The sequence below is a fragment of the Crotalus tigris genome, unplaced genomic scaffold (assembly GCF_016545835.1).
Source record: "Crotalus tigris isolate CLP2741 ecotype Arizona unplaced genomic scaffold, ASM1654583v1 scf7180000017742.2353718, whole genome shotgun sequence".
NCBI lineage: Eukaryota > Metazoa > Chordata > Lepidosauria > Squamata > Viperidae > Crotalus > Crotalus tigris.
Window position 1 is genome coordinate 1,711,361 of NW_024096609.1, and position 13,819 is coordinate 1,725,179.

A 13,819-nucleotide genomic window follows, 5' to 3' on the forward strand; every position below is an offset into this window, starting at 1 on the left:
GGAACAAAGGAAGCATAGATGGAATCTTACATTGTATATGGAATCTACTTTGTGTAACATTCAGATAGTTTCTCACACGTTAGGTCCATTTCTCATGGGAATACAATGAAGGCAGTTTTTACTTTTATACAATGTTTCTAAATATGCATTAGGTCATTCACGTACTGTAAATACAGCTTTTGGCTAACACAGCTTTCTTTCAGAGATTATGCAGACACATGATTTTTGCTTTTAGTGGTTTTTCATTATTATTATTATTATTTTACTTTATTCTTCTTTATTTTATGTTATTCTATTTCTTTCCCACTTTACTCCCCCCATTTGGAAGTTTTCCAGCTTAAACTTCCATTATTCTACCTCTGATTCCGGATCTCCTGAAGGTACCATTTTATATTCCCATAAGGCTAACATTGTTTCATGTTTTGCTGTTAATTGGGCTGTACTTTCTGAGATCCTCTGAATCATGGCTATAAGACAGGGGATCAAGCAAGGAATTAAAATACATCCTAGAATTAACAAGACTTGCAGGCCTACAAACCTTCATAGTCATAGCAGCATTGTTAATTCCAGGGTCCATAGCAGTGGTCTCATTGGTTCCAGACCACCATTTACCATTTTCCCATGTCCCTGTGCATAGGAGGTCACCTACTGCTACACAAGATTCTGTTTTGTTTCTTGAGTAACATACGTGTCCTACCAAGTTGGAAGTGAGACCCCAATCACCATCTTTCCCACTTGTATAAGTTAAATTATTATTTTTAGACATTTCTAGTACCTTGGTATAATTTAACTCTTGTGCCTCCCACGGCCACCTTTCTCCCATGTTTGTTCCACCACACAAAAAACAGTTAGACACGCCTAAAGTATGGGCAATGTCTTCTGCTAACTTAACAAAGGTATTGGTTACATGTCTAGATACTTCAGGAATATGTAGGTTTTCCATTTCCTCATAATATGACCAAAATAATGATTTTTGTTCTGGTCCTTTGGTTACAGTTATAATTTTGACTTCTATTTCTGACATTGGGTCATAGCCATTTGTATCTATTCCTATCCCAAACATCCATTTCTTACTTTCCCACCTATTTTGTTCCAGGAACCAACTGCCATTTTTGACTATGAGAATCACCAAATTACAGTTATCCGTTCCACAGGAATTTGCTTTTGTTTCATTCTTTTCAAACAAGATGTGGTCTATCTCTTTTGGGTCTTGGGTATGCCACTTAATACATGACCACCTCTTACATTTGACCGCACATCCATCTGGTGGGCACAAGTACTTATGTTTTGGGATAAAGTTGTGAATATTACCGATCCCTCCGCAACCATATGTTGAAGTCCAATAATTAGTTGCTTTGCAAACATCAAAGGTGACGCTAAAACTGAAGTGTGGATTGGATTTCCATTGGGAGATCCCTAAGAGTGCCTGGTCCTTATAGCTAGTTCTTGTTCTATGTGTTTTGATTTGTAAGGCCCAACGATCAGGATCAGACTTCGGGTTATAACACTGATATTGGACACCTTTTCTACAAACTTTATATGTAGTTCTATTGTATGTACAAGAGTCAGGAGAACTATCTTGGCACCCTTCTGGTTTAACTGTATGGTAAATCAAAGTCTTGGTTATCTGGTTTCCTTGTTTTGTAGTTTTGATACAGTTTTGACAACCTTGGTTTCCCTGTGTTTCTGCTCTTTCTTGGTGTATGCTACTCAATAATTCTTTATTAGAGGGTTTCTGCATTATGACATCTCGTGTAGCCATTGTACTGATTTGTGTAGGAATGTGTGTGCATATTAAATAATTAACAAATATTACGAGCTGTAGAATCCTCATATCTTCCACCGTGCGTAGAGAGACAGCTTCCTGGGGTGTCTCAGCAAGGTTGTTGATCACACCGTGTCTTGGGAACCCGTTGCTGTATTTCTTGTAAATTTCAACACCAAAGGCTTGTCAGTCTTGTCCACCTTGTAGGTCACCGGATCTGCAGGTGCAGCTGCTTTCACTCTACTCCAATGGATCCAAGACTTTCCTTCCAAGGTTTTCACTGCCAAAGGAGAACACATGACAACAGTATACGGTCCTTTCCATCTTGGGCTCAAGGGATCTGATTTCCAGTGCTTTACCCACACTCTATCTCCTGGCTTAACTAGGCAACTGTGCTGACTCAACAGTAGAAGTTTGAGAAACTATTGCATAACCAGAGTATCTACATCCTTTATCCATAAAGCTAGAACCATCAGTAAACCATTGATAGTCTGGATTATGCAAGGGTTGGTCTGTAAGGTCAGGTCTGCAAGAATATTGTAGTTCTATTGTTTGCATGCAGTCATGAACAGGTTTGGTTGAACCAGGAATTGGCATTAGAGTTGCTAGGTTTAAAGTTGAACATTGTTGCAGTGTAACTTGTGGATTTTCTAATAAAAGAGCCTGTATTTTATGCATTCGTTGATTACTTATCCATAAATGTCCTTTATTGTCAATGATTGTCTGCAAGGCATGACTAGTATAAACAGTCACTGGAGCTGAAAAGGTTAACTTGTTTGCCTCCTGCAGTAATAGCATAACTGCTGCTAGAATTTTTAAACATTGGGGCCAGCCTTGTGAAGAAATGTCCAGGTGTTTTGACAGATAAGCGACAGGGCAGTTCCAACTTTCCTGTTTTTGGGTAAGGACCCCTAAAGCTACATTTTGTCTTACATCCACATAAAGTGAAAATGGCTTAGATATATCAGGTAGTCCTAGGGCGGGGGCTGTGGTGAGAGCCTGTTGCAATTGTCTCATTGATTGGGTTTGTTCCTCTTGCCACAAAAGAGGTTCTTTTTCTGGTCCCCTTAAAGCTTGGTACAATGGTTTAGCTGTGAGAACGAAGTTAGGAATCCAAATTCTACAGAAGCCTGTAATTCCCAAAAAGGCTCTAACTTCCTGTTTTGTTTGTGGGATGGGAATCTGTAACACAGCTTGCTTTCGCTGGGGGCCCAAAGTTCTTTGTCCTTGTGAAAGTTCATAGCCTAAATACATTACAGTCTCTTGAACTAATTGTGCTTTCTTTTTGGATGCTCTATAACCACAGTCTTGTAACAATTGGAGCAGTCTGGACGTGTTTTCAAAGCAATCCTCCCTGCTTTGGCCAGTTACTAAGACATCATCAACATATTGAAGGCAACAATCCTCTTGTCTGAATAACTTCAGATAAGCAAGATCTTGGGCTAGGGCTTGACTAAAGCACGTTGGCGAATTTTTAAATATACGGCTACCACAAGGATTTGATTGCTTGCCAATGGATTTATTTAGGACAGATCTGTTAGGTCCATTTCTCATGGGAATACAATGAAGGCAGTTTTTACTTTTATACAATGTTTCTAAATATGCATTGGTCATTCATGTACTGTAAATACAGCTTTTGGCTAACACAGCTTTCTTTCAGAGATTATGCAGACACATGATTTTTGCTTTTAGTGGTTTTTCATTATTATTATTATTATTATTTTACTTTATTCTTCTTTATTTTATGTTATTCTATTTCTTTCCCACTTTAAATGGGTAAGTCAGAATCACTAAACAACTGTTACACTAATTTAACAGTTGCAGTCATTCATTTAACAACTTGGCAAGAAAGATTATAAAATGGGGCAAAATTCACTTGACAACTGTCTCACTTAGCAACAGAAAGTTTGGGCTCAGTTGTGCTCATAAGTCAAAGACTACCTATATAGCGTAAAAGTTTATCTATTCTATACAGAATATTTTGTTTGCTGCTTTCTGCCTACAATACTATTTTGCAATACTAAGTTGCTACCAGACAACTTTTGGTAATTACTAAATATTATCTTTGTTAATAAAATATATCATTTGATATCTGTTTATAATTATCAGGGGAAAATGTACTGATCAGCAATGTGTACCTTTCATTACTTGTGCTGGAACTGAGAAGTACTAAAGAAACAATGGTAACTTTTAAGAATAGATGGATGTTAGAAAATATTTAATGATTGTAAAGGGGAAAAAAAAGTAGACACCCACAACCAACAATGTAACATGTAGTCCCTAACAGTCCCCACTGAAATTCAGCAGCAAAAACAGTGCTTAATTAAATTAAGTGGTGTCTCTAGCTGCAAAATATTCCTTTCTCCAGCCCCAATTGTTGAGTTAGTCTTCTATATGGCAGCTAAATTCAAGGTTTTTCCTTGGCTCTATGGCAAAAAGGGAATAGTCAGAAGCAAGAGTTGGCTTTTTAAAGACCTCCAAAAATTTTCTCATAAACGATTAGGATCGATAACTTGAATGTAAACCCTTCCCCTCCCCATTTCCTTATTACAGCATAAATGCCTAAATGTTTGTTCTATATCTTTTAGATCCTCTCGTACTCCAGTGCAACTTTCTCAGGAGACAAAAGAAACTGTCAATGAAGTCATTATTTTTCGTACCCTATTTCTATTTCATATCTCCTCCTAAGTACGAGCAAGAAAAGGAAAAAGATTTAGAGACCAAAGTTTTTTTTAAAAAGCCCAAGCTACCACACGCTCCGGCTTTGAACAGCACTGGGAGGCGGTGCCAAGTTTTGTTTTCAGTTCGCGCCGAACTGCAACCAGAGCCTACTGCCCGGCGGGAGGAAACGAAGCGAGTCAGGAAAGAAACCAGTTGAAGGCGTGGGGTGGGGCCTAAGCGGACCCCCGCGCTCCCCATTGGCCCGAAAGCCCGTTGCTCAAAAGGCGAAACTTTGGAGGCTGCCCTGGATCCGCCCCGAGCTCCCTTTCTGTGAGATGAAAACTTTCTGGCAGCCTCGGTGGGTGGAGGGAAATAAAAAAAAATGCTCAAGATGGCGGAAAATTTAAAAGGTGAGCGAAACTAGCAAGAGCGCGCCGGGCGCTGGCGGCGCGAGGCGGCAAAGAACTGGGTCGAACGGGAAGCGGGAGTTGCCTCGAGGGAAGCAGCCCGTTGCCGCCTCCGCCGCGTTCTGAGGGGCGCGTGGCTGAGGCGGCTTTCGGCAACGACCGTTATGGGGGAGGGGAGGAGGAAGAGGAAGAAGAGCGCGCGAGCCGGCGTACGTGGCGCGGTCACCGGTTGCCTCGCGCCGCCTCTCGAGTAAGGTAAAGATCGCGCGGTGAGCTGAGAAAAAGAGAAAAGGATTGCGAGAGAGAAGCGTAGACTCCCACTGATTCGCGCCGCGAAAGCGACTCCTTCCACGTTGACTTTTTACAGTGGATTTCTCTGTTGGATCCCCGGCAATATTGCCTTACTTCGCTTTCAAAAAAAGGCTCCTTTTGCCTGGTTTGACTCCTTCGTTTACCCGCCTCACCTTTTGTAGCGCCCATGCATACTTTCATCATGTGCTTCCCGTTCCTAGTACAACTTTGTGCCGCACAGTGCTCCCTTCCTGTCGAAGAGCGCCTCGCTTTGCTGAAAGGAAACCTTGTTCTGGAATAAGTTTTCCTCACAGAAGGAAGTTATTGAAGGCAATAATAATTTCAGACTTCTAGTCTCTCAGACTTAATGCTCTTTCCCTAAACCTAAAGCATACTTAGGCTGCTTTTCAGCTGAAAAGACTTCCAGCGTGACTTTCAGACCCATAATGAATAGATAGACATGCCATCGAAAAATTCAATTTTTGTATGAAACTGAGGCTTTAGAAATCAATACACTAGTTTATGCAGTGCTGCATAAACAGGTCTACTTTAGATTAAACTTGTGGGTATCCTGATCGAAGATCCACAAATCTTCTGTGGAGAACTGAAACCACATGGAGATGTTAAGTAATTTATGATAGTTATTTTATTTTTCTTAGTTACACTATTCAATTTATATTCATGCATTTTAGTAGAAACAACAAATGTACTATGCACTTCTTGATAAACTTCCGTTCAGTTTATAATTTTAGTATGGCAATTCTGAGAATGCCATCTTACAGTATCTAGGAAATGTTTTGTTTTTTTTAAATCACCCTCATGTTTTGGAACTCCCTCTCTATGGAGACTTAGTCTATCTTTTCGCTTATGGGTTTCAGAACAGCACTTTGAGACTTGGCTTTTCGATCTTGCACAGGATGAAGACATGCTTTGACTGCTGGAATGAATTGGCTGATACATAACTTAGTCTTTTTTTAAAAAAAATCTTTTATGATGCTGTTGAGCTTTTTAAAATTATTTTGTTCAGTAAATTTATTATCAAAATGTTTTTCTTTAGGATGTTTCTGATAACTGCTCAAGTCTTGGAGAATGAATAGCACATATTTAAAATAAATGTAAATGTAACATACAGTGTATGTATTTGTGTGTATATACATAAACATTCTCTACACACAAACACACACTGCATGCTAAAGTATTTGCTGTGTTAAATGTGAATTGAATTCTATTGATGAGGCATCTCTTAATACAGTGGTGGCGAACCTATGGCACGGATGCCAGAGGCGGCACTCAGAGCCTTCTCTGGGCACACGCGCCATCACCTGAGTCCTAGGCCTTCAGCTGGGTTTTATAAAACCGTTTCGCTTTAGGCCTCCGCCGCCATGTACAAAAAAAAAAAAGGTTCAATCAATCAGTCAATTTCAACTTCTCACAGAAAAAAAAAGATCTTGCAAAGTTGGAATTGATTGATTGCACTTTTTAGTCCCACCCAGTCTGCCATTACCACTGTAGCCACGCCCACCCAATGGGCCATGCGCACCCGGCACCCGACGATGCATAAGTGGGTTTTGGGTAGCAGTTTGGGCACTCAGTCTCTAAAAGGTTCGCCATCACTGTCTTAATACATGTAGATATGACCCTCATCTTGCTTACATTTTCACATATGTAGATTCCTGCTGCTGGTACAAGATTGTTCTTTAAAATATAGTTGTCACTACCAAGCTTAGATATCTTGCATTTTATAGCTTGTAGATGACAATGTGCTACAGGTGATTATAATCAGATCTTACCTTTATGTATCTGAAGTTGGTGCTAGCCCTTCATCTAGTGATATTAGCTTTGTAAAAATAATTAGGATTCTGTAAGTGAACAAAGTATTTGAATAAAGCAGCTTGATGGTTTTCTAAATTTCTTAAATCTTGATAAATGTAGGACTTGGTTGTTTTAATTCTAGAATGCTGAATTTGAACTAAAGTGCTGGAAAGAAAAATTTATATAATTTTATTTGACAGTCTTTCTAGGATATTAGCCCATTTTGGAAATTACAGTGGGTTGTAAAAACAGTTATGTTATGTACAATACAAAGAATAATTATCTGAAAGAGGTTCCCTAAAAAGATATACTTTTATTTTAGGTTCTCTCTTTATAAAATGAGAAATATTTTTTTCTAGTTTTTAAATATGTTAGGCTCTGTATAAAAATGACTTGAATATCTAAAGTTCAGTTATTATTCACCAGGGGAATGTCTGGATTATAAAGAGATGATTCTGAGAATGACAGCTGTGAAAAAGTGTGTATAGTCAGTTTGGTCTAGTTAGTAGTTAAGGCATCAGACTAGAAACCAAGAGACTGAATTCTAGTCTCACTTTAGGAGCGAAAGCTGATTGAGTAACTTTGGGCCAATCACTGTTTCTCAACCCAACTTGCTTCGCAGCTTTGTGAGGAAGGAGTATTGTGTATGTTCATCGCCTTGAGTTATTTATAAAAATAATGAAGGATATAAATAAATAAAAATAATACAACTTTTGCTGTTAGTTCAAATGTGAATAATCAAATGTAGCAATTTGCAAACGTAAACCTAGCAAGATTTACTTTCTTTAATAATATTTAAGATTTAGAAATTGAACAATACAAAATCTAGGTGTATTTAAATTCTTAGATTCAAATTATTTAATTCTTAGATTTGAATACAGCTCATAATTGCTTTTATGTCAAAATCTACTATCATTTGGGAAGTCATTTTGTTGTTACCCTGAGCAGCTAATTTGCTGCATATCATCATTACATGAATGAATTTACCAATAAATCAGATGTTTCTTATGGCCATTTCTATTTTAAAAACTGTAGTGTGGTGAATGATTCTTGTCATGTGGCTGTTTTGAAATATTTTTTGTTCTATTCTCTATCTCTCTGTAATATGTGTTAGACTAAATATAAAGAAGGAATCTTTCCTGTAATTATTTTGGTTAGTATGTTTTGCAAGGCTGTTCAGATAACCTCTTAATATTTTTTGAAAGTAAACTACATTTTAACAATGAATATCTACTCTTATCTTCCATAGATTGTACTGTTTGCTGCAAGTCAACTTGGTCCAATCTCCAGGATATTTGTAGATTGGAGAAGCTGTGTTGCTCTTCCTTGGGCATTACCAAAAAAAACCTCAGTGATTTTGAAGTAGAATATCTATGTGATTATAAGAAAATCCGGGTGAGTTTCTTGGATTTTCCCATAACTTCAATCCATGACTTTTATATGATCTAGTCTTCTGTAGGTCTCTGTTGATAAGAGTATGTGTATTGACATTTTCATAATTTATACTTTCCTTCTTCCCGTTCTCCTTTTAACCAGTGTTCTTTTCCTTAAGAAATTGGGAGTGATAGGATGGGATGATGGAAATGCTATGTAGTATACCTGGATTGGATTTCTGTTTTAATGATGAAATCGTAGGAAATGTCATTTTCTGGACTTTTTTTCTGGGAAGAAAATTATAATATTATAGACTTACAGTTTGCTCTGTTATTTTTTCAGGATGAGGAATTCTATTTGGTGAAGTGGCGGGGCTATCCTGATTCAGATAATACCTGGGAGCCCCGAAAGAATTTGCGATGTATCAGCATTCTCAAGCAATTCCACAGAGACCTAGAACAGGCATTGATCCGGCGTGGTAGCAAGCTCAAAAAGAATATGCGCTTACTTGATCAAGGAATTTCCAATTATTTGGTTCAGAAGGCCAAACAGAGGCGAGCTTTGCAGCATTGGGAATATGAGCTCAATGCCAAACGCAACCACAAGGGACGAATTGTGGTAGAAAACGAGGTAGACTTGGATGGGCCTCCCCGGGACTTTGTCTACATCAATGAGTATAAAGTTGGGGAGGGTATCACTCTCAACCAGGTGGCTGTAGGCTGTGAATGTTCAGACTGTCTGTCAGAAGCAGCAGGAGGATGCTGTCCTGGTACCTCACACCATAAATTTGCCTATAATGAGTTGGGCCAAGTGAAGATCAAGGCTGGCATGCCCATCTATGAGTGCAATTCTCGCTGCAACTGTGGTATTGATTGCCCAAACCGTGTAGTACAGAGGGGCATTCGTTATGACCTTTGCATTTTCCGGACAGATAATGGACGTGGCTGGGGTGTACGTACATTGGAGAAGATCCGCAAGCACAGCTTTGTCATGGAATATGTTGGAGAGGTAAGACTAAGCCAATATGATGCATAAATTGTGTTATGATTCTGAATCCAGATGAAATCTGCTCCAAATCTTACCAAGGAAAAATAGGTAATAGTTGCATAATTACAATACTTTATTCAGAGCAGATTGAATTCATACTGTGTTAAACCATGGTTTAACAAGTTATAGTCTCATATAAGAATAATTTTTAATTTCAATTTCAAATGCTTCTGGGGAAAGATGTTTGATCTCCTTGTAATTTATATGGTTTAAATAACTAGAAAGAAAAGGAAAGTTAATACATAGATCTTGTGTTTAATACTTTATTACCCAGACATTGGTTTGGTATATCTACCAGTAAAGTTTCTCACTAAAGTCTTAGTTCTCTTTCCCATTTTGTGTCATGTCATTGTTGTCTATCTGAAAACGATTACAACTGTTTAAATCAAGAGATCCTTTTTCTATTGTCAAGTCTATAACATTTAAGTTTCCTTTGTCCATTAGATTGCTAGTTATGTGCATTTTGTATTTTTTATTAGTATAAACTGTTGTAAAATAGTACAAGGATCATGTCATTAAAAGGCATTTTTTTAAAAATAGGTAAGCTATTACCAACAAATAAAGCTATACATACTTGAATATTAACTAATTATTTCATGGCAAAGATACTGGAGTGGTTTGCCATTTCCTTCTCCAGTGGATCACATTTTGTCAGAACTCTCTGCTATAACCTGTCCGTCTTGGGTGGCCCTGCACGGCATAGCTTATAGCTTCATTGAGTTACACAAGCCCCTTCGCCACGACAAGGCAATAATCCATAAAGGGGAGCACTTCAGTAGTAGTTAGATATTTTGGAGCCTCCTGCTGGATTTGTGGCATAGAGGAGCTTGAATGGATGAAACTAGCACAACAGGCCTGTCTAACATATTCATTACATTTGAACTGTAACAGTTTGATGATCAAAATAAAACATTTATATCCTATGGAAATTTGGGAGTATTTTCAAGTGTTTGCATTAATCAAAGCGATAACTGAACATAGAACACATTTATAATGTGTTAGGATATATTCAGCACAGCAAAACAACTGAAGGAAAAAAAATAGAAATCCAAAAATGCAGAAGAATGGTAAGAATCATAAGCAAAAGTAGACTTTTTCTATGATCTTTATTTCTTCCACATCATTAACAGATAATCACATCAGAAGAAGCTGAACGACGGGGTCAGATTTATGACCGACAGGGTGCCACTTATCTGTTTGACCTGGACTACGTAGAAGATGTATACACAGTAGATGCTGCCTATTATGGCAACATTTCACATTTTGTTAATCACAGTGTAAGTGCAATAAATAATAATAAGGGAGTCTTGTACTGAATAATATTTGTTTCATTTTTCACTCAACCTTGCATTCTGTGTTTCCAGTGCAACCCCAATCTACAGGTATACAATGTTTTTATTGAAAATTTGGATGAACGACTGCCACGCATTGCTTTTTTTGCTACTCGATCTATCAGAACTGGTGAAGAACTCACATTTGACTATAATATGCAAGGTAAGAAAGGGAAACTTTGAGATAACTTGTGATTTGCTATAGTGGACTTGGGAGATAAGATTTAGGAATGAAGTTCTTATTTTTAACTATTCTAAATTCTGGTTGGACTTATTCTTTGCTCTAAAACAATGATTCTCAACCCGTGGTCCATAGATCCCCGGAGGTCTGATATTGTCATAGGAGATCTGTGAAGGCTTGAAGAAATGTTATAATTTAAATCTTGAGTTAAATTTTGGGGGTCTGTGGTCAGGTCTGTGGCCACAGAAAGTATTTAAAGGAGATCCATGGTAAAGAAAAGACTGAGAACTATTGCTCTAAAATATTATTTCTATATTATGTGCAAATTGATTCTGGTTTTGTCTCTTAAAATAATATGTTAAGAGTTAAAGGAACATAACTATTTTTGAACTTTAGTCAATGAGCAAATAAGCTTTGTTATCAAATGTAGAGACATCTGTTATGAAATTTGATGCTAGATAAATGTCTTCCACAGTGGATCCAGTAAATGCAGAAAGCACAAGGATGGACTCTAATTTTGGCCTTGTGGGAAGTCTGGCTGGCTCACCGAAGAAGCGGATGCGAATTGAGTGTAAATGTGGCACAGAGTCTTGTCGAAAATATCTTTTCTAGTTCTTTGCTAGTTAATTTTTCTTGGAAGATGTCTTGTGAAGCCTGGATTGGAAGCCCAAGCTGGCTGTTGAAAGATTGCAGACAGAGGCTAAGAGTCAGGAACTTACCTGCTTGAAGAGTAAATGATAAAGCCTAGAACTGCAAGAGGGCAGTAATCCACATTTCTTGGGCTCTATGGCACTGACTTGGCTGCTTCTGATTCTTATGGAAACATGGGTGTGGGACAGTCTCTTCAGCAGGTGGACAGATTGCTTGACTTTATCTTGCTGCTGAGATGCTTGCTGGAAAAACTACAGCATAGAACAGAACTCCTTTCATAAGTCTGTGCTTATCTTATCTGAACCCTCAACTACAGCTTACTGTTTAAAGCCTTAAATGCGAAGACAAGGAACTGGCTAATTTTTCAGGTTTTATTCTGAAGGACAAAAATATTAATTTTCTGTAAGAAGCACTTCCTAACCACCTTACTGGTAGGTGGGAAATCAAAGCCGTTTTCTTCTTCCTGTGCACAGATTTTGTATTACCTCAGTGTGCCATATGACTGCTGTCCATTTTTACATAATTGCTACTTGAAGTCGCACTTAGAAACCATCATGGAGTTAAGCTCTATGCAACCTGAAAAAGCAACAATGTCATCTTTTTAATTAATGAATTTGTTTTTAAAGAAAATGTTTATAATTTTTTAATGGGTTGGGGCAAAAACTAGCTTCTGGAGATAGTTGTATTTTTGAAGATGTTAAGAAGTTCTTGAAGTATGACTGCTGAACTGAATTAGTTGTCTGGATTCTTTATTCTGTGTTTTATAACTTACTGTTCCTTTTAAAAAAATTTTTTTCACTACAGTAATGTAAAGAAAATAGAGTTTAGAAACAGCTTTAGTCTAACAGAAATAGGAGAAACATATAATCAGAGTTGCCAAATCAAATCACTTGCTTTTGGACTTCAGTTTTTATAAATACAAAAAGTGATATTATAGAACAGGAACATTTATGTTTGGCACAAGAAAGTGAGGCTTTAATTTCTTTGGTTTTTATACATTAGAATAATATAATTGGAAGTGAACATTTAGACCATTGAGTCCAAGCCCCTGCTCAGTCCCAAATCAAAATGAAAGCATCCCTGACAAATATCTATCCAATCTTTGCTTGCGTATATCCAGCGGTAATGTTTTTGTTTTGAAGCACGATGAGCAATAAAATTTTTGCTGCTTGATCCTGTTAGGAAGAAAATAGTAAACAAATAAAATGGGGTGCTTAAAACTGCTCAAGGTGTATTCCCCTATAGAAGGGAAAATAAGGATACTAGATCTCAGTGTTCTTTTGAACATTTGCATTAAATATAAAAAGGTATACAAAGAAAAACATTTCAGGGATATTATGTACCTTTTTTCAAATGAGAGCCTGGACTTAGGTGGCTCACCAACTTCATTCAAAAAGAGTAGCAAAATGAGAGTACATTTTGATAGGTTTTTTAAAAAATATTAAATATTTGGGTATAATTTATTATCTGTATCGGAATACAGTCATTTTAGTAGGTACTGTAGTCACATTTTCCTTATTGGGGACCATACTTTTTACTTTAAAAAAAATACCTCTGGGGATGATAGTGATGCAGAATTTTCAGCAGAGAAATTAAGGCTGAATTTTTGCACTTTTGTGGGAACTGTTTCAAATAGATGCATTATGCCTACAAGAAGTTCAATATGTTTTATAGCTTTAATTCATTAAAAGGAGAAATGCTGAGAAAAATGATTTTTGTATTGCTGAAATTCAACAGTTTTAGAGCTTGGAGACTGTAAGAGTTAAGTCGGGGCAGGCATACGCTTGCCTTGATAAAAGCAGCATGTACATATGCATAATCATTAACACACTTTGGTATTATATCCAAGTTCACAGAAAATAATCCTTTTCAAAAATGATTTGACCATATTAAAAATGTACTGATTTCTATTATCTTCAAACTATACATTAACAGTTGATGCAGAAAAAGATAATTAGGGAATTGGGCACCTCTATTAAAGATAAGTTAAAGTGAAATATATAGAGGGTTTTAAATCTGCAAAAAAAAAAAAAAAAACCAACGCAAAACTAATGCTCTGCAAACAGAAATGTTCTCATACTTGAAATAGCTATTTGACGCTATTCTGATCATTCTGCAAATGTTCCAGTTTTGAAACTTCCAGGTTATTGGAACATCACCAAAGACTTCTGGTAAGGTTAGGATTACAGTACTTGTTTAAAATCTGTAATCAGAATTAATAACGTTCTGTATGGAATAAAATAACTTTAGAGATAGCACCATCTCAGAACTAAACCCTGAGAGGCAGGATATTTAGGGC

The 13,819-nt window shown here is 37.2% G+C and overlaps 1 protein-coding gene across 2 annotated transcripts; it reads left to right on the forward strand.

The window, feature by feature from the left end:
* The first annotated feature begins 3,516 nt into the window (after positions 1-3,516).
* On the forward strand, positions 3,517-13,557 carry SUV39H1 (suppressor of variegation 3-9 homolog 1). Of its 2 annotated transcripts, XM_039340226.1 has the most exons (6): positions 3,528-4,836; positions 8,186-8,331; positions 8,653-9,318; positions 10,488-10,634; positions 10,722-10,851; positions 11,345-13,557. In XM_039340226.1, exons 1-6 carry the CDS (start codon positions 4,809-4,811, stop codon positions 11,479-11,481), a joined length of 1,254 nt encoding a protein of 417 aa, XP_039196160.1. In that variant the 5' UTR covers positions 3,528-4,808; the 3' UTR covers positions 11,482-13,557. The 2 variants fall into 2 exon arrangements, with proteins under 2 accessions (XP_039196161.1, XP_039196160.1); XM_039340227.1 differs by lacking the exon at positions 10,488-10,634 and having other exon boundaries at positions 3,517-4,836.
* The last annotated feature ends 262 nt before the right edge of the window (positions 13,558-13,819 follow it).